This window comes from Lygodium microphyllum, chromosome 22 (genome assembly GCF_053477565.2).
Source record: "Lygodium microphyllum isolate KBCC chromosome 22, Lygodium_microphyllum_v1.1.10, whole genome shotgun sequence".
Classification (NCBI taxonomy): Eukaryota; Viridiplantae; Streptophyta; class Polypodiopsida; order Schizaeales; family Lygodiaceae; genus Lygodium; species Lygodium microphyllum.
In genome coordinates this window covers 48065863-48092814 of record NC_141156.1, presented here as the reverse complement: position 1 = coordinate 48092814, position 26952 = coordinate 48065863, and the positions used below count along the sequence as shown (strand labels likewise).

Genomic DNA, 26952 nt, shown 5'->3' with positions numbered 1-26952 from the left:
CCCCTATTTCGGCGGTCAGATTTTCAGTTATTAATTTTTCCATGTGTTTTTGGGTGTCTTTTTTGTGTTTTTTGCATGTGATCCCCTCCTAAGTCCCCCGAAACTGTGTGTTGATGTGACAGGCCTGTGAATCCCTTTCCCCTGGACATTTTTTCTTTTTGTCGCCCTTCATTCCGCCTAATGGTTCTTTCCATACTAATTTCCGAGTGCATTTTCGGGTCTGATTTTTGGATTTTTCCCTTGTGAATGCGTCCTATCTCAATCGGAACCGTGTTTTGTTGAGCACATTATTTTTCACATTTTTCCTTCTTCTCACACTTCATTTTGACAAGCGGATTTTCCGAAATTAATCCCCGAATGTGTTTTCGGAGATGTTTTTCCTCTTTTTTGATGCCCGCATCGTGCTTTTGCCCCAGACATCCTGTCATACTTTTCCCTTCTTTTCTCTTCATCGCTCGGCACATTTTTTCTTTTTAAGTAATTGCATTCTTTTCTCTTCGTCACTTGGCAAGTTATTAATTGTTTTTTGTTTTGTCGTGTTCCCATCGCCCTCGCACCCTTTCGTACCACCGTCCCGGCCGTGTTCAATCCCATCAATGCAATTTTTTTAAAACCTCCACCCCGTGCATACGCACGAGACAATGGTGCGCTTCCCTTTTTAGGGCTTTTATTTAATTAATTTAATTTAATTTCCCCCCATTTTTACATTAACTATTGCTCCTTACTCATTGTTTTAATTTTTTAAAAAACACAACCAAACCAAACAACAAGCAAAAACACCCAAAAAAAAAACCCCCACCACTCACTTTTAAAATACAAAAATTACCAGAAAAAATCAAAATCAAAATCAAAACACCACATGAAAATAATAAAAAACAACTTTTTAAAAAACAACAAAAAAAATCCCTCCCCCCGGACAGTTTTTCCCTCCCCCTCTCTCTCTCTCTTTCTTCTTCTTTCTCTCTCCCTCTCTTTCTCTCTCCTCGATCTTCTTCCTGCTCTTCTTCTTCTTCTTCTTCTTTCTCCTCCTCCTCCTCCTCCTTCTTCCTCCCTCTTCTCCTTCTCCTCTCCTCCCCCTATCTCCTCCTCCACTTCCCCTCTCCTCTTCCTTCTCCCCCTCCTCCTCACCGCCCTGTGCCTCCTACTGCCCCACTTGCACCTCCTTCCGCCCACTCTGCCCTCCCCCACCACCTCCTCCTTGTCCTCCACCTCCACCTCCTCCTCCTCTTCCTCCACCTCCTCCTTGTCCTCCTGCTCCACCTCCTCCTCCTCTTCCTCCACCTCCACCTCTTGCTCCTCCTCCCCCACCACACCCCTACCCAAGCCCCCCTTCCCCCACTCCTTGTTAAGCCCCCCTTCCCCCACCCTCTGTTAAGCCCCCCTTCGCGCACAGTAGAGTTTTTTTTTGTGGTTGCGGGTCTTCGTAGCGGATGTTCACACGCAGCTGTGTGTGGTCATGGAGTCCATGGTCTTTGCAGACATTCACGTGCGAGGACTCGTTCATGGGCGTGCGTAGTTGTTGATGTTCACACGCGACTGTTTACCCGCGCATTTGGGTATTCATTTTTGAAATCCCGAAAATAATTTTAAAAAACATTATTAAAAAACATTTAAAAATTTCCAAAAAAATACAAAAAATTTGATGAAACTTTCTTCCACAGTTTCAAAAATTTTCTTCGTGATAAATGCCATTAATTAATTACTTAAAATTCGAAATTGCCTATAATTATTCGCAAAAGGATGAAAATTGATAAAAATTTCAAAAAATACCTAAAAATTAGAAAAAAAAATCCAAAAAATCACATTAACTTTTTTTTTCTATTTTGGACATCTTTTTGGAATGAAAAAATATTAAAATATTTTTCAAAAAATACTTCTTTTTTGGAAAAATCTTATGATAATGTAATTATCATAAACACATCCTTTGAAACTCCTGAACATGATAAGAACATTTCCATCACATTGAAACAGAATGGTTTTCTCCTCATAGTGGGACAAATTGGTTTTTTGGTTATTATTAATTTAAAAAAAAACAAAAACAGAACAAAATATACAAAAACAACACAAACCAAACCAACAAAACAAATAGAAACAAACCCTCATTTTTATTTACTATTTATTATTATTTTAAAAAACAACAAAAAACAAAAATAAACTATAGAAAATAAAAAATATATAAAATAAAAATAAGAAAACCATACCAATCAAAATATCCCACTAAAATTCCAATCCACATCTCCTTTATTTTGGTTATGTGTATCATTGTTTTTGTTTAGTCAAAGTGTTAGTTAGTTTTTCGTTTTTTTAAATCCAATAGGACGACTATTGTGAGTCGACCTTTTTTCTGTTTTTGTGGATTTGCGTGGATTGCGCATTCCATTTTGGAGGACATGGTTTCAGACCTTGCGCATGTCCACCCACACATTGCTAGGTTCCTTTCTTTTTTCCCTCTCTTACTTGTACCATAACACACCATTAATTGTAAATAAAATCCATTGACCGTTGTACACACCCAATTAATAGAATGCACATCATAAATTTATAATTAAATGAACTGGACGTTAATTATAAAAGGAACCCCATTGTTGCACGTGCACCTTTGCAACAACCTAACTCATGTAATTTGTAAATTAAACTCCATTCACAAGTGCACACACACACGTGTTACAGACACATTAAATTGTAATTAAAATAAACCCCCCGAAGTCACACATGCATGCACTCAAGTACCACACATCATGTAATTGTAATAATGAACTGCATCAGTAGAGACCAAGTCAAGTCAAGTTGTGCCAAGTCTGAGAGGGGCTGGGCTACGTTTCCAACTCACCATGCATTAACGGATTAACTTAACAATGAATTGTGTTTAATGGATTATCTAATTAAAAAAATGAGTCGTTAGTTTCACCTATCCACCTCACCGCATTGTAGGATGCTGAACATTATGTGGGATTTGGGATTATTAAACTAACCTTGCTCCATATGGTGTTTATTCTATTTTTAGTCAAAATATTTGGTTCAATCATGATTTTTTGAGTCTGTGTCTAGGCTACGATATGTGTGCCATTTTTGTTTTATTTTGTGTGCTTGATACGGGGATACATGGTGCATATTTGTTGCATAGCATGAAGATTTCGATCACATATGTGCATAGGCCATGTCAAATTTTCTATAGGATGTGGTTTGTTTGGGGTGGTTTGGTCCAGTCAGTCTTGTCCTCAGTCTGTTTCCTATCAATGGTCTCATTGGAGGTTTTGTTTGTGGGTTTTGCAGGTTTTCTCTTTGTCTTCCTGGTTTTGTGTGTGTGGGTTTTTTGCTATAGTCTGAATGGCACCTACTTCTACCCCTCCGATTATGGTATAGCATGTTCCCCTTGCAGTCCATGATTATTCCCTCCTTTTAGAGGCGGATTGCATTCGACATGCAGGCCTTCGCCCATTTGTTGTCCTCACATTGCCATCTGTGGATGAGAAACTTTCTTACTCCTTCTTGGCTTCTTACAAAAACTAGTCTACTCTGGTTTGTAACTGCACCTTTTGTTTATCTGTAGCTAATATCAGTGAAGCACTGTGCTTGCCCATTTCTGCTTCATTTGTGCCCAGTGGTAACCAGTTACTCATTGCTGAAGAGATTGTTACGCTGATGAAGAAGGAAACTTCTACCCCCTTGCTCCTTAACCAGCTCATTAATAGTTCAGGGGTATCTATTGCCCATATTTCTTCTCCCATATGGAAGTAGCTATGTCAGTTCCTCCAGGATTGATTTATGTCAAGCAAGTCTGTATCCAAGTATCTATCCAAAGAACTATTCACAGCTTCTATGAAGATTCTAGAGGGTGCTAAGTTCAATTGTGCAGGCTTCCTATTATCCAAGATGGAGCGAGTATGAAAAGGTCAAAACAGTAATGTCTCCTATGGGGCCTTATTACAGAGAATCCTCACTTTTGCACCTCCTCCTGGTGGTATTCCAGTGCCCGATCCTGCTCCTTTACGAGTAGCATACATCTTCAGTTCCTTCTCCTCGGCCTATGCAACCTAATTCAAAAGATGAAGAGTCCCCTATTGTGTTTTCTCACAAGAAACGCCTTCGCACGAAGGGTCCTTCCAATCCTCATGTACTAGATTTCCTCGTACACACATCCACTCATGCTGTTTCTGGCAGTGCCCTTCCTTCATTCCTCTCATGTACCAATCTATTTGCAGCCCAAAAGGAAGGATAGTTAGATTTGTAGATTCCTTCTTCTTTACAAACCATATTATCTGGACATATGCTTCCGTAGATGGTTTCAAATGTCCACTCTGCTCTAGAAAACTCCCTCACTTCTTGCCTTCAAACACTGTACACAAGTGTTTACACTTCCATGCAAGACAAGGTGGATTCCTTAACCAGTCAGTTGAGTAAGGCACTGGAGGATCTGTCTTTCAAAAGAGCTATACTCAGTGATATCCATAACCAAATGACTACTGCCACAGCTTTAATGGATTCAAAGAAGGTAACTATTCAAGAGTTGGAATCTAACATTGCTAAATTGGAGGAGGAGAATGCATCTCTAATGATTGAGAAAAATTCTACCCTTGAGGAAATGGTCACTTTGGCTAGTAAGCTTGCTACTAGTGAGGAGCACTTGCAGTACTCTCAGGAAACTGTAGTGTCCCAAAATAAACTTATTGAATAACTTAACCAAAGAGTGGCTATTCTTTCTGTTTCTCCTCCCGCTCATGTATCTTATGCTTTGTCTTCCAAAGAGGAGCTTGATCAGTTGCAACAAAAAGCTAAACTATGTGATGGGTTCTCAACTAAGGTTGAACGCCTTCAGCAGCGTATGGATTGCATGCAAAATAATTTTGTCTGTTATACTGAATTGGTGTCATCTCCTCCTTCCTTTTGGGTGAAGTATAAGCAGAAGAGATTTGCTTTATATATATCCTTAAGCAATGTGGATTTGGAGCCTCCAGAGGATGGATGGTCAAATCTCTAGCCTGCGGAACTCTTGAGAGTTGTTTTTGATCACTTTGTGGATGAGCTGATTTTCCATGAGGTCCAGTTACTATCTTTCATGTATCTTACAGGCCATTTGTAGATCTCTTATAAAGAAGATTTGAATGTTTATGTGGGAGAACTCATCTTACAGGCAATGATGTATGTGCAGTCAGTTGAGCTTCTACTAGCAAAGAGTTTGTGAACCTATCATGAGCAAACATTTTGGTGTAAGGGACATGCTTGGCATCCATCTTTGGAGAATGTTGCTTTGGAGCCTTGTGTCGAATCATAATTTTTTTTCATAAATCTAATATTCATCCTCTACAATCTCAGTTATTGAGCTTTATTGCTGATCATCCGTTATTTATTGAGTCATTTTTTCAAGATCTTAATTTTCGTTGTTCTATGTATCCCTTAGATCCTGTAGATCTTCTTTCTTATTCCCTCCTGTCTTATCGTTTCCCTCTTTATGTTTCTCTTCTTTCATCTAGTCATGACACCATTCCTCTCTTATCCTTTACCCCTTCAGGATTTCCTCATATTCATGTTTTTACTACATGTCCTTTCATTGCTGAATATCCTACGTTATCTCCTACTTCTTCTGAACCTCCACCTACCATTCCTCTTATTCCTTCTATTTTTCCAATAGAATCCCTTCATATATTTTTGATGTATTCTCCGTCTTTTCCACCTTCGTTATCCCCTCATTTACCTTCATTTTATGATCTATCCTATCCTCCATTACAATGTTCCCCTTTTATTCCATTGCCCTCTCCGTCTGATTACATTAACCTTCCTCCTCAAACAATGCTGGATCCACTAGGGTATGATAGTGACATACTTCATCGACGACAATGGACACTACATGATTCTGTGACAAGACCGGTGCTGGCCTTTTATTCCAGGGTCCTGGGATACCTCTACAACATGTTCGAACTCTTACCTCCAATTTGTTAGAGTACATGTTACTTTTGGGGATACCACTGTTCACATTGCAGCTCATTTTTGCAGGTATCTTGCTTTCATGCATCAACAATCCAGCCTGAATAATCGAAAGAGTATCCCACAGTTGCTAATTAGTCCAAATGAGAATGTAGCTGTTGCTCACATGGATGTTCTCTATTACTTTGCACGTGCCTTCCCTACCACGTTCATAATTTTACTAGAAAGGATGTGTTGTCTAAAGTTCCTCCAAAATGTACCTTAGTACTTTGTAGATGAGAACAAATCCTTAGATCGTCTTAAATTTAGTATGTAATTTAAGAAGAAATACCTTCATCCTACTTAGTAGGAGGGTTTTCATGATTGTGTCCTCTCTTTCTTAATGGAAACTTCTTCTTTCTCTCCAATTTTTTGGAGATTGTGCCATTCAGACTATATTTGTATATGGGTATTTTTTATGTTGGATTTTATTTATTTTTTATATTGTGAGGAGATGATGAAGATGAAGCAATGAAGATTGCTGATGATGGTTATAACATGGTTGCAGTGAGAATTTGGATGCTGAACTCTTATATCCTTTAATAGTTTGAGTTATTTTGGTTTTATGGTATCGGAATGGTTTTTGGTGTTATTGGTTTTCCTTTTATATGTATTTTAGATACAGGTTCTATGAAGTTGATATGTTGGGGTCACGATAGTAGTTGGTGATTTGAGCTGGATTGAAGATTCTTTTTAGTAGATATTAGAGCTTTTATTCATTTTTTTTAAAGAGGTTGCGAGGACGCTTCCTTTCTAAGTGTGGGGATATGTTGAGTACCGAAATGATATGTTTTTTGGATTGACTTTTTATTGTTTTTATTGCTGAATGGTTGTTTTTGGTGATGGATTGTTTGAATTTGAAGATGTTTTGAAGTGTTTGGAATGGTTAGAGTATGTTTGAAGGGTTTGTGATGGTTTTAGATGAGGATATGTTGTTTTGTAGGGTTCTATAAAATTTTTTATGTTTGGTTCTATAAGGTCTGATTTTCTTCTCTTTTCTTTCTGTTTTGGTAGTTGAGATGGTTGAATGAATGTTTTGAGAGATGGTTGAGATTGTATTAAAAGGTTTATAAAAGATTGAATTGGTTTTGGTTTGATTTTTATGGTTTTTATGGTCTTTGTTGATCTTCTATAAGGTTTTGTGGTTCTGTTGTTCTATATTTATGTTGCTCTATGGTCTATTCTGTTCATTTCTGTTGAGTGTTAAGTTGAATGTATGGATGTTTTGGGAAGTGTTTTTGTTTTAGGAAAGGATGAATGGAAGCTCTATTCAAGCTAATTGAAGTGAAGAAGTAGCTGTCGAAGATTCACAGAAGGTTACAGAAGAACAGTGATGGAAGCCAGATCTCACAGGAACTATGATGTCTATGGTGCCTCTTCGCATCAGACATACCTTTTGGGAGGTGTATCCACGACCAAGAGAGAAGAATTGAGTGCCATTCTTGAGTATTTTAGTGAGGTTATGATGTACTACTGAGAGAGCAAGAGTATGTGAGAGAGAGAAGTTAGAGATAATCAATTATGTTAAAGACAATGTATCTACTATGAGAGATAGAGAGAGAACTATAAAGACAATGAAGTTCTATTGATGGATTTTATGAAGATGTTGAAGATTATGGTTTATTCTATTAAATCCGTGGGAGATATCTACTATGATGCTGCGTGAAGATTTGTTCTTTTCCTTGTGGTTCTCTAAAGAATGAAACGAAAGCTTGTTGATGTTACAAGATAGATTTTCTTGCAGTAGAAACCTCTTTTCCTTGGTGTTCCTCTTGGGGCATGTTTTTGGGGCTCCATGTTTATGAAAGGTGAGAAGGATCAAAGCTTGCACGCGAGCTATGGCGGGAGAGCAAGAGCAAGAAAGAGAGAGACAAGAAATGGGAACTCCAATAGTCACAATGTGTGACCGGGCCTTCCTTTATTCAAACTGTCACTAAAAGAATAAAGAATAAAGTGACGTGACAGGCGCCCGCCACCTGCAGTGTGCAGTGGCGGGTACTGTCAGTGTAGTAATACACGGGGCGGCACGGCGGAGGCGCCTTTACCCCCAACAACCTCCCACTTAAAGGCGAATCTGCCCTAGTGAGAGAGAAAAGAAAAAAGAAAAGACAGTACAAATGTACATAGGTACAAGGGATGAGGAAAGGAAACATCCCATCCTATGCCCATCAATCTCCTGAGGAAGGAAAAGCGCTCAGTAGTGAGGCTTTTCGTGAACAGATCTGCAGGATTCTCGTCAGTGGAGATCTTGACAAGGTCAACAGACTTGTCCTCCACAACACCATGTATGAAGTGATACCTCACCTCAATGTGTTTTGTCTTCGCATGGAAGACCAGATTCTTAGCCAACTGAATGGCACTCATAGAATCCGAATGCAGTGTAGGTATAGCATCAATCCCAAGGTCAGCAACTAGACGGCCTAGCCATATGGCCTCCTTGCAAGCCTCCGTGGCTGCAACATACTCGGCCTCAATGGTAGACAAAGCCGTACACTTCTGAACCCTAGACATCCAAGAGACAGCCCCTCCAGCATAGGTGAATACATAGCCAGAAGTGGACTTCCTACTATCTGCATGTCCTGCATAATCGAAGTCAGTGTACCCCATGACCCCTGTATCCTAGCTGCCATAGCAAATACACATATCTGGTGTGCCCTTCAGGTACCTCATGATACCCTTCACGGCATCCCAATGTCTGCTGCCATGTGTAGCCATATAGCGTGCCACAACACCAACTGCATGCGCAATATCTGGACGAGTGGCTATCATGGCATACATCAAACTGCCCACGGCTAAAGCATAAGGGATCTTGGCCATCTCGGCCCTCTGCTCATCTGTCTGCAGACAATCAGCCTGTGATACCTTCACATAAGAAGGTAATGGACAGCCAATAGGCTTTACGTCCTGCATGCGAAAGCGCTCAAGGACTTTATGAATGTACTCCCGCTGTGAGAGATACAAAATCCCCTGATGCCTATCGCGCTTAATGCGCATCCCAAGTATATGTGAGGCCTGTCCCAAATCCTTCATCTTAAATCTCTTCTTTAGCTGAGATTTAAGAGCATCTACCTCATCATGAGCTTTCCCTGCTATCAGCATATCATCAACATAGAGTACCAAGATAAGAAAACTGCCATCACGGGCTTTCTTCGTGTAAAGACACGGATCCATAGCACTCCTGCTGTAGCCCTGTGACTGCATAAAGGCATCAAACTTATGATACCATTCCCTAGGTGCCTGATTCAAGCCATACAAGCTCTTCTTCAACTTGCACACTAGGTGCTCCCTACCAGGTTCTACAAAGCCCTTAGGCTGATCCATATAGATCTCATCATGCAAGTCCCCATGTAGAAAAGCCGTCTTGACATCCATCTGATATAGATCTAAGTCAAGCTATGCAACCAAAGCCAAGACTAAGCACAGGGTGGTCATCTTAACCACAGGAGAGAAGACCTCATCAAAGTCCACACCATGTTCTTGCTTAAAACCCTTTGCTACCAATCTAGCCTTGTATGCCGGCTTGGGGTGTCTAGGGGTACTTTTCAGCTTGTACACCCACTTGCATGGCAAAGCCTTCTTGCCCTTAGGCAAGGCAACCAAATCCCAAGTCTCATTCTTATGTAGGGAGTCTATCTCAGACTGCATAGCCCTCTCCCAGGAGTGACTGTCACCCCTGCGCATAGCCTCATCATAAGTGAAAGGCTCTCCTGCATCTGTAACCAAAACATAATGCATAGAGGGCTGAAATCTATCAGGTGGACGTCTGTCTCTAGCAGACCGTCTCACCGCAGGCTCTGCTGCCTGTCTAACTGCCTGTCCAACACCCTGGCCCTGTGGAGGAACTGCTGCAGGCTGTACTACTGGTTGTGCTGGAGCTCTAGGCTCCTCCTGAAAGATCACTCTACGGATCTCAACCACCTTCTCAGGCTGCCTATGCATCTTGTCTTCATGGAAGACGACATCATGGCTGCGTACTATTTTCCGCGCCTGTGGATCCTATAGGCGATAGCCCATCTCTCCTGACTCACCATAGCCAAGAAATATGCATTTAATGCTCTTTGGATCCAATTTACTCCTCTTGTCCTTGGGCACATGGCAGAATGCCTCACATCCAAAGACACGGAGATGCGCATAAGAGGGTGGCTTACCAGCCCAAACTTCCTCTGCAACCTGGAAATCCAATCCACTGGAAGGCGATCGGTTTATGACATGCACTTCCGTACTAACTGCCTCAGCCCAAAAACTCTGGGGTAGGCCTGCATGGCTAAGCATAGAGCACACACGCTCCTGAATAGTCCTGTTCATGCGCTCAGCCAAACCATTCTGGGGTGGGGTGTAAGGGGCGGTCAACTGACGCTTAATACCCCTGTCATCACAAAACTGCTCAAAAGCATGCGAGACATATTCTCCCCCATTGTCAGTCCTAGGGTATTTCAGCCTATACCCAGTCTGGTTCTCAACAAGAGCAAGCCAACGCTGAAAGACTGCCAAGATATCAGACTTTTGCTTTATGGGATAAGCCCACACTTTCCTAGAAAAATCATCAATGAAGGTAACAAAGTACTTCGCACCACCCATAGACATGCAAGGCATAGGCCCACAAACATCGGAATGCACCAATGCCAAGGGCTCACTCATGCGTGGCCGACTCGATTTCTTATGTGTAGACCTATTCTGCCTACCATAAAGACAATGATCACACGAGTCAAAACATGCATAATCCAAAGGCGGAAGATACTGCAAACCAGATAACATTTTCATTCCCTTCAAAGACATGTGCCCTAAATGAGCATGCCAAAGTGATACATGTGGGATAGAACCCACTGCCAAAACATGGTCAACTGAGGACCCAAATACAACAAGAGGATAGAGGCTGCCAGCCTTGGCGCCTCTAGCAAGCACAAGTCTGCCACGAGTAATCTTCCACGCAGAATCCCCAAAACATACATGAAATCCTGCATCATCCAACTGTCCTGCAGACATAAGACTGCGCGTAAGCGCAGGTACATGACGTACATCCCTAAGCAAAAATGAACTGCCAGTGGAAAACTGCAACTGAATATCACCCATGCCCACAATGTCAAGAGACCTGTCGTCTCCAAGTCTGACTGAACCAGATATAGTGCGGTAAGAGTGGAACCACTCACGGTAAGGCGTCACATGGAAGGATGCTCCGGAATCCAATAACCAGCACTGTGCATACATACTAGATGTCTCAGTCAAGTGTGAAGCATCAGAAGAACTAGCTGCAAGTATAAACTCATCACCACCATCGGACTCCTCAGTCTGCGTGACATTAATTTCCTCAATCTTGACGCTGGACTTCGCAGGTACTATGCTGCGATCAGAGGACTTCTCCTGCACTTTATCTTTCCCCTTATCCTTGCGCTTCTCATTGCGCAACTCATGACACTGTGGTCTAATATGGCCCTTTTTCCCACAATGATGACAAGTGACATTTGCATTGCGCCCACGCGACTTGCCACGAGATTTAGACCGCCCTTTTGCGAGTCACGGCCACGGTTATTACCACGATCATTCCTGTCATTCCTGCCTCTAACTGTCAAAGCATGACTACCACAAGAGGCATCCAAGTTTTTGTGATTCACCTCTTCCTGAAGAAGAGCACTCTCAACATCTGCCAATTTTAGAGTAGCACTAGAGGCACAAAGAGCAGTGCGGAATACATCCCATGACTCATTCAAAGTCCCAAGCAAGAAAAGAGGAGTTACTTCCTCTCCAAAGGTGATATCCTGCGAAGTCAGGTTCTTCAGTATAGCATGGAACTGGCTCAAGTGAGTAGACATAGTCGCATTATCCTTCATGCGCAGATCCATAAGCTGCTTCAACCAGTACATCTGACTCGCCGGACTTTTCTTATCATAAAGATTCTTGATCTTATTCCATAGATCCCATGCACTTTGTGCTTCCTCAAATACATTATAATGTACATGTTCAGTGAGAGACAATACAATCGTGGACTTGCATAGCTCATCAAGTTCAAGCCAGTCGTCATTGTCCATAGTTTCAGGCTACTCCCCACTCAACCGAAGTGACTTAATCTGAGATTTCTGCACCAAGACTTGCCAAATTTGACTCTTCCAATAAGAGTAGTTGGTACCATCCAACTTTGTAATGTTAAATATGGCACTATCATGCGAAGATGATGCCATTATGCAGGCTGGAAATGCCCAAACAGTCCAAAACTGCTTGCTGTTTTACTACAGACACTGCCCAAAAATGACCAAAACGGGGTCCAAAGGGCGAGCAAAGTGTGGCAAAAGTTGCTGTCCACTTAGTACTAGGTGCGATACACCAAATCAGGATATTTCAGCATGAAAAGTACACCTCAGTCCACCAATAACTGCTTGTTGTAATAAATTGTAGGTATGCAGTCTAGAGAGCAAACTGTCCCAAAATAGGATCCAATGTCAAGCAAACAATGCTAGGTCCAAAGCCGGCATGAAACGGACAGAAGAAAGGCCAATGACAGTGAAAAGAACATGAGCTCAACATCGAAGCATGTCAAAATAACATCTGCTAGTGAAAGGCACACCCCCAGACACTCTAGGCAAAGTGTTCCTGTAACTGCCAAAACCTGACACAAATAGGTGTCTGCTCAAAGAGAAAGATCCAAATATGAGATTCAGCTCATAAGCATCCTGTGAACCAAGAGTACATCAATGCATATCCATAAAGATCGGAGTATGATCCCAAAGTCTCAATGTGTATGTAGCTGCTCAAGACATAAACTACTCCAAATACATGTAAGTGCTCCAATAGCATGCAACTGTCAAAGGTCAAGCAAGCATGTAAAATGCTCCCATTGGCACAAAAGGCTTACAAAGCGAGCTCAGAAGCTCAAACAACCCAAGAGAAAGCACCAGTGATAAGTGACCCTGTCAATGCATCAAGCGCATCCAAGAGAGCATGACATACATGAAGCACCAGTCGTATTAACCATGAAGCAATACATAAGCCCAAATAAGCTCTCAGTCAACTCAATGACATCCAAATAGCAACCAAGATCAGTGAGATCAAGTAAGCTGGGAATGCTCAAATACATCCAAATCCAAGCTCCAAATGTCAGTATGGCATACACGAACCAAATAGCATATGTCACGAACCAAAGCATGTAATGCAAAAGCCTAACTGTCAAGCAGAGACATGAGGCATAGGCGGTCCACGAGCATGCCAAGTCGGTCCAAATGACAGTGAAGACGGAGCTAATGCGAAGCTCAAAAGCATCCCATAATCAAATACATATGCTCCAAGTCGTCCCCAAATGTCAGAGACATCATGCCAAAGCTCAAAGCATACATTCGGTATCGGTAGGTAAGTGCCAAAGCATGTAAAGTACCTTCAGCCCACTATTATTCAAGCATGTATTTACTGTTCTAAATAGTAGATTTCAGCCCCGTATTCAAGCCAAAATCGCTCCAAGTCGTCCCCAAATGTCAGAGACATCATGCCAAAGCTCAAAGCATACATCCGGTATCGGTAGGTAAGTGCCAAAGCATGTAAAGTACCTTCAGCCCACTGTTATTCCAGCATGTATTTACTGTTCTAAACAGTAGATTTCAGCCCCAAATTCAAGCCAAAATCATGGTCAAACCAAATGCATACATCCCCAATACATCCGGGTAGGAAGTAGACCACATATGGGCATCAAATAGCTCCAATGGAATGAGGCATAAGCAACAAATGTCAGTGTCAGGGGTGTTGCCTTATTTCCAGCACTGTTATGCAGTGAATGACAGTTTCAAAACTGAGAATGATCAGCTCCCAACCTCAATGTCAAGCCAAAGCATCAAAATGACATCCAAAAATGGCTCAAATGCCCTCCAAATAGGCCAATGATGAGTGCTCCATGAGCAACAAAGCATTCAGCTGTAAAACATGGAGGTCAAAGTCTAAAAATGGGCGCCATATTCAGCGTGTTGAGGCCTGGAGTGCTGTTGTCAATCACGTGGAGTTAGGATGGTTGGGGGGGGCTCAATGATGGCCCAAGGTAGGCACATACCAAGCCATGAAGGCCCAATGCAAAGGGGAGGGAAGATATGAGCTATGGAGCTCAAGAAGAGTGGCTGCCCTTTGTTCCTGCCTTGTTTCAAACTAAGAATACACTCAAATTCCTACAAATGTTGAAGCAATACCTCAAGGGCAAGGCCCTGATGAAGCTCAAGAAGGCCGGGATGGAGCTCGAGAAGCCGAGGAGAGTCGGGAGCTCGAGAGGTCGGCTATGGCTGCCAGGATGGAGACCCAATGCGTGAAGCAAGTCGATGCGAAGGTCGGGAAGCATCGAGTCGAGCTCGAGCAAGAGAATGCCAAGCTCTGATACCAGTTGAAAGGTGAGAAGGATCGAAGCTTGCACGCGAGCTACGGCGGGAGAGCAAGAGCAAGAAAGAGAGAGACAAGAAATGGGAACTCCAACAGTCACAATGTGTGACCAGGCCTTCCTTTATTCAAACTGTCACTAAAAGAATAAAGAATAAAGTGACGTGACGGGCGCCCGCCACCTGCAGTGTGCAGTGGCAGGTACTGTCAGTGTAGTAATACACGGGGCGGCACGGCAGAGGCGCCTTTACCCCCAACAGTTTACAAGAATGTTTATGACCAAGAGATGTTGGCCATCCTTCATGTTGTTAAGAAATGGCACTATTACCTATATGGCAATGAGTTTAGAGTAAAGAGTGACCATCAAGTCCTCCAATACTTCCCTGACTCAATAATCTGTTGGGGGTAAAGGCGCCTCCACCTAGCCGCCCGTATATTACTACATTGACAGTACCCGCCACTGCATATTGCAAGTGGTAGGCACCTGTCACAGTCACTTATTATTTATTCTTTTAGTGACAGTTTGAATAAAGGAAGGCCCGGCCACACATTGTGGTTGTTGGAGTTTCCATTTCTTGTCTCTCTCTTTCCAACTCTTGCTCTCTCGCTATAGCTCTCACGTGAAAGCTTCGATCCTTCTCACCTTTCAACTGGTATCAGAGCAGGTCCTTCGTGAGCACTTCTCGGCCTTCCCCGGTATCTACACAAGGTATGAGAGCTTGCTTCTCACTCAGTTCTCAGCCATTCTTTGACATGAACAACAAGGTTTCAAGAAGAGGCAGCCACAGCTTCCATCATTGAAGCTTGTTCTCTTCACCTCTTGCTTGGACTTGTCCTAGGATTGTGTAGGCCTATTGTAGGCCTTCACTGGGTTTTTCCTTATCCCCTACTCACCCTGATTTGGCCCCTCAAGTACAACAGCATGCTCACATTTTATTTGCGCATGTTTGCAAAAATGGCTCAAAAATCACTCTTTTTGTCATATCTCGGGCATTCGAAACCCGATTTAGGCAAGGTAAGAGTCTAAGTTAGGGTTTTGGCATGCTCCATACGCGATGGTGATGTTGGATTTGCAAAATTCTGATGACAAAATGTTTTGCAACAGATTTTAGGTCTGAGACAACATGTATTTGTATGCCTATGGCTTAGGTGATGCTTCCATTGATGTCTATTGATACCGGATCACTTGTGGATGTTATGCCTCTTATGTGAGATGCATTTGGAGCTGATTTAGCTCAGTCATTGACTATTTTGAATAGTCCCAGATCTGGCCAAAACAGGGCAGCACTTATCTCTTGAAGTCTATGCTTACCGGGATTGATTACTTGATGCATATTGATGCTCGGATGATGTCTACATGTATAGAGATGCTATGTTAATGGATTGCCATCATTTTGGTACTGATTTGAGGCTTGAAATAATCAGCTTGGAGCAGTGAATGCGTGCTGTAAATAGTTGGACTGAAGCTATTCTACTCATGTATGCTTATGCCTATGCTATTCGGGTCATGTCTTGGAGATGTACATTGATGTATTGACCATCGGGGATTGGAAAAGAGTTCGACATTGCTTCTTAATCATTGGTTGAGCTTGAGCTCCGCTTTCCATAGCATTTGGATATTTATATTGGATGTATCTTTGTACTTATCGGTCTATGCTTAACCGCTTTGGACATGCACTTATGCTCATGTTACCTACCTATGTCAGTTACATTGTTTGAGCTTGGATGCTATTGGAGCTTTACTTGGGCTTGGCATTTGATTTTCTAGAGCATATTTTGGAGATTTATTGGGTTTCCAGAGTTTATTTTGGGATATACTTGATGTATATGGATGCTATATATGGATGTCACACCGCCTCCATGTCCGAAATGTCTCATTGATGCTTGATCTTAGACACTTGTCAGCGGTTCTTGTACATGCTTTGTTCAAGCTTTGTTGCTTGATATTTACAGTCTTTGTACTAGTGGGAGCATCTTTGGATACTTGATAGACATTGAACAGACGGTCTATGCTATTTGAGCTTTTGAGACTATTTGGGATCTCTTACCTTTGGGATGATGCATGGTTCATATGTCTTGGTTCATTTTTTATGCTTATGAGCTGACTCTCTAAATTGGGTCCCTCTCTTTTTGAGCTGACACCTACTTGTGTCAAGTCTTGGCAGTAGCAGGAACATTTTGCTCTGTTGACTGGGGGGGGGTGTGCCTACTCACTAGCAGATATTTCATGACATGTTCGGGTGTTGGATTCATGCTTATCGACTATCATATGCCTATGTTATGTCCACATGATGCTGGTTATGGTCTTGGCAGTATATGATTGAATTGGGATCCGCTTTTGACACAATTAGCTCTCATTTACTGAAATCTGCCATTTATTACAGCAAGCTAAAATTTGTAGATTTTGAGTACTTTTATGAGGGTAATGCTTACTATTTGATGTTATCTTGGTCATATTTGGTGGACAAGTGTTTCTCTTGGTGATATCCACTCTTTTAGTCAGTTTTAGCAGTGGTTTTAGTACATTTTTTTCTAATTATAGTAACCTACAATTTTGCTATTTTACTTTGATTTGGGATAGTATGGCTAGTCATCTGAAAGACATAGCTCTCTTTAACATTACCAAGTTGGATGGTACCAACTATGGGTATTGAAAGTCCTAGATATGGCAAGTTTTGGTGTAGAAATTGCAGATTAAACCCTTGCGTTTCAAGGGTGTTAAACCCGAGGATATGGATGATGTCGTTTGGATGGAAGTTGATGAGCTATGCAAGTCTACCATTATCTTGTCACTCTCAGAAGAGGTCCATCATAATGTTGTTGAAGATGAGAATCAGAGTTCATGGGATTTATGAGAGAAGATTTAGGAGCTCTATGTGCAGTAGAGTCCTGCGTCACAGATGTATTGGCTGAAGTAGTTAATGGACCTTCGCATGAAGGAGGGACCTCCCTATCATCTCATTTCAGTCAATTTCATGCTATCATGAAGAGTCTGTTGTCACAGGGTATTGAGTTCAAAGACAACTTGTACCTGTTGTTTCTGCTTGGCACCTTGCCTGAATCATGGGATGTCTTCTGTACTGCCATATGTACGAACAAGCTTGATGAGCTGAAAATCAAAGATGTTGAGAGTGCTTTATTGACTGAGAAAATCAACAGGAGAAACAATGATGCTTCCCGCTCTTCACATGCATTGACTGTTAGAGGCGGCAGACATGGCAAGCATGATAATGATCATAAGGGCAGGGACTCTCAGAAGTCTAGGCCTAAGTCACATGGTCGCAGTAAGTCCCGTGGATGAAAGTCTGATCTTATATGTCATTATTGTGGGAAAGCACGACATCTTAGGCCATAGTGCCATAAAATGCGCGATGATAAGCACAAGAAAAAGGGAAAAGAAAAAGTGTAGGAAAAGTCTTTTGAGCATAGTATTGTACCTGCAAAGTCCAGTGTAAAGATAGAAGAGGTTAATGTCATGTAGGCCAGCGATTCAGATGATGATTACATACTTGCAGCTTCTTCATGCGATGCCTTATATACTTTTGAGATACATTCTATGTATACGCAGTGCTAGCTCTTGGATTTGGGTGTGTCCTTTCATGTGACACCCTGTCGAGATTGGTTTCATACCTATCGTACCATGTCTGGTTCTGTGCGTCTTGGTGATGACAGGTCTCTTGACATTGTGGGCATTGGAGATGTTAGGTTGTAGTTTCCTTTTGACAACTCTTTTGTTTTACATACGCCATGTACCTGCATTGACACGCAGCCTTATGTCAGCGGGACATCTTGATGATGCAGGATATTTTGTGTCTTTTGGAGACTCTGCATGGAAGATTACTCGTGGCAGGCTTGTACTTGCAAGAGGTGCCAAATCTGGCAGCCTCTATCCCTTGCTACATTGGATCATGCTTTTTTTGTGGGTTCTATTCCCCATGTATCCCTTTGGCATGCTCGTTTGGGGCATATGTCTCTTAAATGAACGAAAATGCTCCGTGCTTTGCAGTATCTTTCGCCTTTTAACTCTTCACATTTTGATTCATGTGATCATTATTTGTATGGCAGGCAGACTAGAAATACGTAATTGGCAGAAAATCAGTCTAGGGAAAGGCTAAAATGCCTAAGATCAGATAATGGGGGTGAGTATGTATCATGTGCTTTTGAGCAATGTTGTGATGAGCGGGGTATTAAGCATGAGTTGACCGCCCCTTACACCCCACCCCAGAATGGTATGGCTGAACGCATGAATAGGACCATTCAGGAAAGGGTCAATATCATGCTTAGCCATGCTAGCTTACCGCAACACTTTTGGGCAGAGGGAGTTACTACTGCAGTGCATCTCATTAACATGTCGCTTAGCACTAGCATTGACTTTCAAGTTGCAGAGGAGGTATGGGCAGGCAAACCCCCCTCTTATGATCTTTTGTGTGTCTTTGGCTATAAGGCATTCTGCCATGTGCCCAAGGACAAACACAATAAGCTAGATCCTAAGAGTGTCAAATGCATTTTCATTGGCTATGGAGATGCAGGAGAGATGGTTTGCCGTCTATGGAATCCGCAAGCATACGGAAAGTGATTCGCAGTCATGATGTCATCTTTCATGAGGACAAAATGCATATGCAACCTAAAAAAGTGGTTGAGGTATGCAGAGTTATCTTTCAGGACGAGCCACCTGCTCCCGTTCAGCCTGCTCCACGGCCAGCTAGACACCGCCAGCATCACCTGATGCTCATAGCCCAGATGTTAGACATGCTGATGCTAGACACGATGTTGGTCAGATAGCATAGCCTAGCTTGAGGCATTCTACTAGAGATAGAAGACCTCCTGACCATTTTGCGCCCTCTATGGATTATGTACTGGTTACAGATGCAGGAGAGTCTCTTATTTATGATGAGGCTATGTGTAGGGGTGATTGTCAATCTTGGGAGAGGGCTATGCAGTTTGAGCTTGACTCATTGCATAAGAATAAGACTTGGGATTTGGTTTCCTTGCCTCTTGGTAAGAAGACTTTGCCATGCAAGTGGATGTACAAGTTGAAAAGTACCCCTGGACACCCTAAGCCAGCATACAAGGCTTGATTGGTTGCCAATGATTTTAAGCAGAAGCATGGTGTTGACTTTGATGAAGTCTTTTCTCCTGTGGTCAAGATGACCACCCTACACTTAGTCTTGGCCTTGGTTGCACAGCTTGACATGGACTTGTACTAGATGAATATCAAGACGACTTTTTTACATGGGGACTTAATTGATGATATTTACATGGAGCAACCTAAGGGCTTTGTAGACCCTGGGAGGGAACACCTAGTGTGCAAACTAAAGAAGATTCTATATGGCTTGAAGTAGGCACCTAGGAAATGGTATCATAAGTTTGATGCATTCATGTAGTCACAGGGCTACAACCGCAGTGCTATGGATCCGTGCTTGTACACGAAGAAAGCCCGTGACAGTTCTTTACTGATTTGATACTCTATGTGGATGACATGCTTTTAGCAGGGACAGCTCATGAGGAGCTCGATGCTCTTAAGGCTCAACTCAAGAAGAGCTTTGAGATGAAAGATCTAGGACATGCCTCTCATATACTTGGTATGCGCATCACGTGCGATAGATCTCAGGGACTTCTCTATCTGTCACAGAGGGAGTACGTACATAAAGTCCTTGAGCGCTTCCGCATGCAGGATGTTAAGCCTATTGGCTGTCCATTACCTTCTCATGTCAAGATTTCACAAGCCGATTGTCCGCAGACAGATGTCATGCATATACCCATTGGTCTCTTACAACCCTTGTCTATTCCTAAAGGGAAATGGACACAAATCACTATGGATTTTATCACTCGCCCACCCATCACCAAGAAAGGATGGAATAGTATATATGTGGTAGTTGAATGCCTCACTAAGGCTACCCACTTCATCCTAACTAAGACCTAGTATACCACATCTCATGTGGCCACTCAGTTTATGGAGCATGTAAGTTGCATGGGCTACCGTAAGTCATAGTACTACATGATCAAGATGCCAAGTTTATGAGCAACTTTTGACAAGCAGTTTTCAGATCTTTGGGCACGAATCTTGCTTCATCCACCACTGACCCACAGACTGATGGTCAGACTAAAAGAGTAAATAAATGGTTTGAGATCTACCTACTACGGCACTTTTTCCATGATGTACAACATAGTTAGTATATGTAGCTTTACTTGGCTGAATTTGCATATAACAACTCCATCCATTCTAGAATTAGGTTTTCTCCTTTAGAGATACTATACGGGTATAAGGTTTCCCTCCCTACAGTCATGTTCAATGATAAGATCAAACCCCAAAGTAAAGAGGAGCTAGAGTACATCCAAGCCTTGCTTCAACAATGCAAAGTGAATCATCAAAAGGCACAAGATCACTTGAGAAAAGAAGGCATTTGGAATTCTAAGAGGAGAGTTGGTTCTCTTGAAAGTGCTTGAGTCTTATTACTTTATCTCAAGGAGGGTAGTAGTAACAAGCTCGCTCATCATTTCTATGTCCCCTATCGGATCCTCAAGAGTTGGTGACTTGGCTTATTAGTTAGAGCTTCTCCCCACCACCAAGATTTACAATGTGTTTCATGTCAGTCAGTTTAAGTCCTTCATTGGTACCTCAATAGACTATGTGGAAGAGCTACCTCCCATAGATGAAGAAGGTATCATTCAGTATATCCCTGAGGTAATCACTAGGCAACTAGATAAACACTTGAGATCTCGAATCTATCATGGAATACCTCATCAAATGGCAAGGCCGACCCCTAGAAGAAGCCTCTGGGCACCCAGCCACTACTATGGACGAGTTTTGTCATCTCCAAGAGGCCCAATGGGTGGAAGACTAGATGGATATGCCCCATTTTACCCCCACAATGTCTGCAAACTATACATTGTTTTAGAATAGTTTTGTACCTACATTAATTATAACTATGCACTTTATACATTGACTGAAAGTGCTTGTCATAAGCTTCATTTTGATGCAACACGCCCCATTTGGAGCAGCCCATCAAAAGTTATGATAGATTTACCTTAGTAGGCCTATGGTGGATAGCATGCCATCCATGGTTTTCATGCCCTCAATTAAAATGAATTAGTGGCACTATTCTCTTGCGACCATGCCCATAGCATGCATGTCAGCCATATCTTGCTCTTTGTACTAATTCTCCTTAGATACATGCCTCTCCCCCATCTAATCTTCTCATTGTAATGTTGATTAGAGTAGTACTCTGCAGCCCTACTCACTAGCCACTCTGACAAGTCCCTCCAACTAGCTTTTGTTTTTTAGGGCAAAAGCTTTCAGGGTCAAGATGGAATGTGATGAGTGAGCAAGGTGCACGAGAACTAAGGATTAGATACCCAATCACATTGACTAGGGTGTAAAAGGTGTAAGAGACCCAATTTAGGAGCTCTATTGATAATCAAGAATTGACTCTTCACCTTCTTTAGCTTCCATGGCTTCCTCCCCCTTTCTCCCTTCTTTCATGTCTTTAATCTCTCTCCTCTTCTAGTAATTCTCTCTCTTCTTCTTCTTCTTCTCTTTCTCTCACTTGTGCTCACTCTCCTCTCTCCTCTCAGCCTCATTCATTACAAGAAGCTTCTATTTGATGAGTCACAACATTGGTGTTAAGAAACCTCCTAGGAGGCTTGCACTGAATTGGTGATCCTCCGTGCCTTTTGGTGAAGAGACGAAGGAATTTACGTCATGGGTCATGCTGGGATGGAGCCCAATTGAGGCGTACTGATCGGTACAGCATAAGACATGATACCTTTGCCATTTACAGACATTTCCTCTCCTTCGAAGGGAGGTGCGTCTTCCCATTTCTCTTTCTTATGAAGCAAAGTAGCTTTTCCTTAGACTGGGAGTACCTTATTTGGCTGCTAGTGCTCTTTGAACCCACCCTTTGACGTTTCTGGCGACACTACTGTTACGGTTCCCTGACATTGTCGATGATCGTTGCATGGAGCCCGCTCTCTGATCATCTTGTTGATTACCACCTTGTCGTGGCTTTTAAGCGAACTGGTACCTTTTTAGCCATGGCCAACAACGTCACATCTAATGCCGTACTAAATTGCATTCCGTTTCACATCGGTCTCCAGATCCATCGAATATCCATCCTTACACATTAAATTAAACCTCATTTAGGACAAGGTTGAAGATAAGATCAAGGCCGGCAAGCTGGTGCATCACAGCTAAGGGCATCTATACTGTCGGATTGACGAAAGATGGGATCGAAATTCTATGTGTAGAGAGAAAGAGAGAGAGAGAGAGAGGTGTTATACAGTCGATAGAGAGAGAGAGTGAGAGAGTGGATGGCGAAAAGATCGACAAGACTGGTGGCTGTGGTGACAGGAGCAAACAGAGGGATTGGGCTCGAGCTGGTGAAGCAGCTCGCGCAATTACGGCTTACATGCCGTCCAGTACTACAACCGGAATTTACAATTGATGGTGATGATCATGATCATGCTCGTGACAAAGAGTACGAAGAAGGAGGAGGAGAAGAAGAAGAACAAGGGAGATCGACTGAAGCAGCAGCTGTTGTAGAAGAAGGAATTAATAATGATGCTGATAATCGGGGGGCGCCATATCTCAAGATGGAGGTGGTGCTGACAGCCCGCAATCCGGAGCTCGGCCGAGAGGCAATGGCCTCCCTCTCGGCATCCAACCACGGAGATCATCATACCAACGTGCACTTCCACCAGCTGGACGTCACCTGCCCTCGCTCCGTCTCGGCCCTCGCCTCCTGGCTCCGCCTCCGCTTTGGCCGCCTCGATCTCCTCGTAAGTCACTGCGCCTAATGACACCTTGCTGAGGGTCGTGCGACACCTAGGCGTTCATACTAAACTTTCTCTCGGAATCTTGCAAGTAAAGCAAACATTGTATCTCTAGACTTTGTGGTAGTCTTGCAAGTAAAGTGAATTGTCATGGTGTCTCATGTTTTTCTCCCTCCTTGCTTACTAAAAATATGGTCACCTTTGCTTTAAAAGTTTAGTCAAGACTCTAGGCATGACAATGTCCCCTGATAAGTCACTCCATCCTCTTCTTATAATTATATGTATCCTAGTTGCTATGCTTAATTAGTATAAGTTCCTTCATGCAACTAGAGACAAATTCTTTAATCTATTCTCCATCCACCTAGTGGCATCCTAATATAATAATTGAATAAGTAAAACTGACTTACCTTCCAACTATGATATTGGGTAATGCAACTAAGAAGGTTACAAAGCATTTGGAAGACCTCTCCTTCGTTGGATGTCCATGCATTACTCACTTTAAGATTGTGTGTTACTATTGTGGGTTTCACTATTTTTTGAGAACAATGGTGCAAGGACAATGCAATGACAAATGCCTCTCAAACTTGGGTTGAAGGAGCATTACCTTCTCCTCTTTCCTTAGTCCATTAAGATGAATGAGCTTTTCTGTCTCAAGCAACTTTAGTTAACTTTAGAGGAGTATTGCATCAAGTTCATGAACTTGAGAAGGTACACTTTGACATTTACTATTGAACAAGTAGTGAGACAAGTGGCCCTATTTTGCAAGGTCTTGATGCACCCCTAGATTTTTGTCTTGAGGTGATGAGGCCTACGCCCTTACAAGATGCACTTATTAATATCCAAGCCACTTGTTAAAGAGATCAACACTAGTGCACTATGATCCCATAAGATAAAAACCTAGTATGGACATCAAACTTAAGCTATGAAGGGAATATAAATGCAACCCAGAGAAAGACCTACTTGCTTCTGCTATGATGGGCTAGGCTTTTCAAAGCCAATAACAATGTTACTAATACATTATATGGAATGCAATCTAATTTCCATGCAAATTCACATCATATATGCCATTAATATGAGAGAGAGAGAGAGAGAGAGAGAGAGAGAGAGAGAGAGAGAGAGAGAGAGGATACATGGAGAAGATAAGAAGGTAGAGAACTATATGCATTGAAAGATCAACTATATGGTTAATCACCTTTGAAATAAGGTAAATGGCAAAAGGCTAGGTCTCCAAGTTTTATATCTAGAAGGATTCCAAAAAATGGAAAATGAACAAATTATCGACAATGTACAAGTTCTGTCAAAAGTAAAGAATCTTATGTAGTATCTTAGTGGCTATGTCTTAAACAACAACATCAAGACCCCAACCCCATAAACAAAAGAAGTGTGAATAGTTTTACAAGTTAAAGTATGTTTAGTGTGTATATGATTCTTTCTAGTATATTACTAGTTACATCTCCTACGATACCAAGACACAAACCCCATAAGAAAATGGTGTCACATTTCATCAATTAATATAGCATTACACAATTGTAATCCCAAGTAGCTCACCATATGAATGAATATGTAATAGTTGTGGAGTTCTACAGAACATATTGCCCCAGAAAAGGTTCCATCTTAAAAGACATATAAGCTAACATATGTATGGCATACATAAACTTAATGGATTAAAATGGAAAGATTTACAACTTTTAGCTTTGGTACATTGATTAACTTGATACTTCAATGACCTACCACATTTGACAATGGTAATTTTTAGGCATGTGGAAAAATGCTTAGATGCAACAAATGGTGGTTTATATTCTCCAATTTTTTCAAGACTAAGTTGCTTATTATAGAAAAAAAATCATATTGTCCTCTTGTTATCATGATGTAGTGATAGAAATTCATTTATTTTATCATTTTAATAGCTCTCTAGTGGAACTTCATCTACAATATCGAATGAGTTTATTTTTTGTAAGTAACTACCAAATTACCTAATGAAAATGTCCTATCTATGCTGAATGAAGGTATACATTAAAAAGGGTTAGTTGACACTATCATATCAATAATGTGGCATGCCAACAAGAGATACACTATTATTTTTATTGCATGTCATTTATATGTTTTCAAGTACTAACATTTACTTTTTAGATCAATAATGCTGGACTTTTAGGTGCTACAATGGACATGGACTATATTCAAAATAATAATCTGACAGCTCTTGAAATTAGGGTAATCACTACACATCCAATACTTCTATAACACATTGATTGTAAAATAATTTTAGTAATATTCTTCTTGAATTTTTCCAAACCATTCATTTGCGAGTAGTTTAATTAATGGTGGATCAATGCAGAAAAGTGTTCTTCATCAAGTCAAAGCTATAAGGGTAGACCTTGACCAACAAAGAAACTGCATAGAAACAAACTATTTTGGAGTAAAGAGGATGATTCAAGCAATGCTTCCACTTCTTTCAAAATCTAAAAGAGGTGGTCAGATCATAAACATTTCATCTTCTGCTGGAAAGTTAGAGGTATAAGCAACTTTCACATAATCTTTCCAATACTTTATTTAAAAGATATATGTTTAAGATTTAAAATTTATGCTTCTTTGTATTGTTTATTGCCACATTCTAGCATACAAAGAACATTGAACGACTTTAACAATGTTCTAATGTCTCCTTGTTCTTTGGAAAATAGAATTTGCCAAATGAAACTCTTCGAAAGAAGTTATCACAAATTGAAACTTTGGAGGAAATCAATGTGGATGATTTCGTTGGGAAATTTTTGGAGGATTTGAACATGGATTTCTTACCAAGTAATCCTGAAGAAGTAGATATGAAAAATCCTAGCTTAAGTTGGCCACTTGTGTTGCCTGGCTATAGGGTATCTAAAATAGCATTGAATGCTTACACAAGGGTCCTCTCCCGTAACCTTGCAAAACAAGGCCAGTATGGGATCACTATTAATGTTGTGCATCCAGGTTTTGTAAAGACAGATATGGTTTCCAACATGGGAGAATTTTCCATTATTGAAGCAACCCAATCTATCATTTGGTTGGCAAATCTTCCACATCCTCGACCATCTGGTCAATTTTTCTTTCAAAAACAGCCCTATGAGTTCTAAACAAGGATTATGATGCAAAAACCAAGACTGTAGACACTTTTCGCATCACACACTTTGTTTCTATCAAGGTAACACTGATCTAGGAAATATGCTTTAGTTACAAAAGAGATTTGAAGTCACTTTGATTATATTTTTGGTGTGATGGAGAGGAACAACACCTTGAGAGTTTCAAATAAAATCTTCTTGTTTAAGAATTGTGGTTCTCAACACTTTTTGTTAAAGGTTCTTGAATACAATATTCAATCTTTTTTAGTAAATCTTCATTTTTTTACACATTTTAACCATTTATATAGTCATATTAGAAGTAATTATAACACAGGTTCATGGGCACCAATGGCCTAATTTATGGGCACTCTCTTTTCTTTATTTGGTAGTTGGCCAACTATGGTAGCCCAACTCCTTTATTTTTGTCTATAAAAGGAGGGAGTGTGGTCACAATCCATTGTCTATCCATTCTTTACTTGTAGATACTCATTGATGAGAAGAGAGGGAGCTCGTGGAGTGTGTGAGCTAGTGCTCAACCATTGTACTCTTGTCATAGTTCGCAATAACTATGGTAGTTCAACTCCTTTACTTTTGTCTATAAAATGAGGAAATGTGGCCACAATCCATTATCTATCCATTCTTGTACTTGCAGATACTCTGTGAGGAGAGAGGGAGCTTATGGAGTGTGTGAGCTAGTGTTCAACCATTGTACTCTTGTTATAGTGGATTCCTATTCCGGGTTATATCGCGCATCATCTCTTTCTTCAATCTTATGTCTTTCATTATTCCACTA

The 26952-nt window shown here is 41.4% G+C and overlaps 1 protein-coding gene across 1 annotated transcript; it reads left to right on the top strand.

The window, feature by feature from the left end:
• Window positions 1-22525: 22525 nt before the first annotated feature.
• On the top strand, window positions 22526-26615 carry LOC148017116 (short-chain dehydrogenase/reductase 1-like). Its single transcript, XM_087663213.1, has 4 exons — window positions 22526-23076; window positions 25201-25281; window positions 25406-25582; window positions 25749-26615. The coding sequence occupies exons 1-4, from the start codon at window positions 22609-22611 to the stop codon at window positions 26172-26174; spliced, it is 1152 nt and encodes a 383-aa protein (XP_087519339.1). The 5' UTR covers window positions 22526-22608; the 3' UTR covers window positions 26175-26615.
• The last annotated feature ends 337 nt before the right edge of the window (window positions 26616-26952 follow it).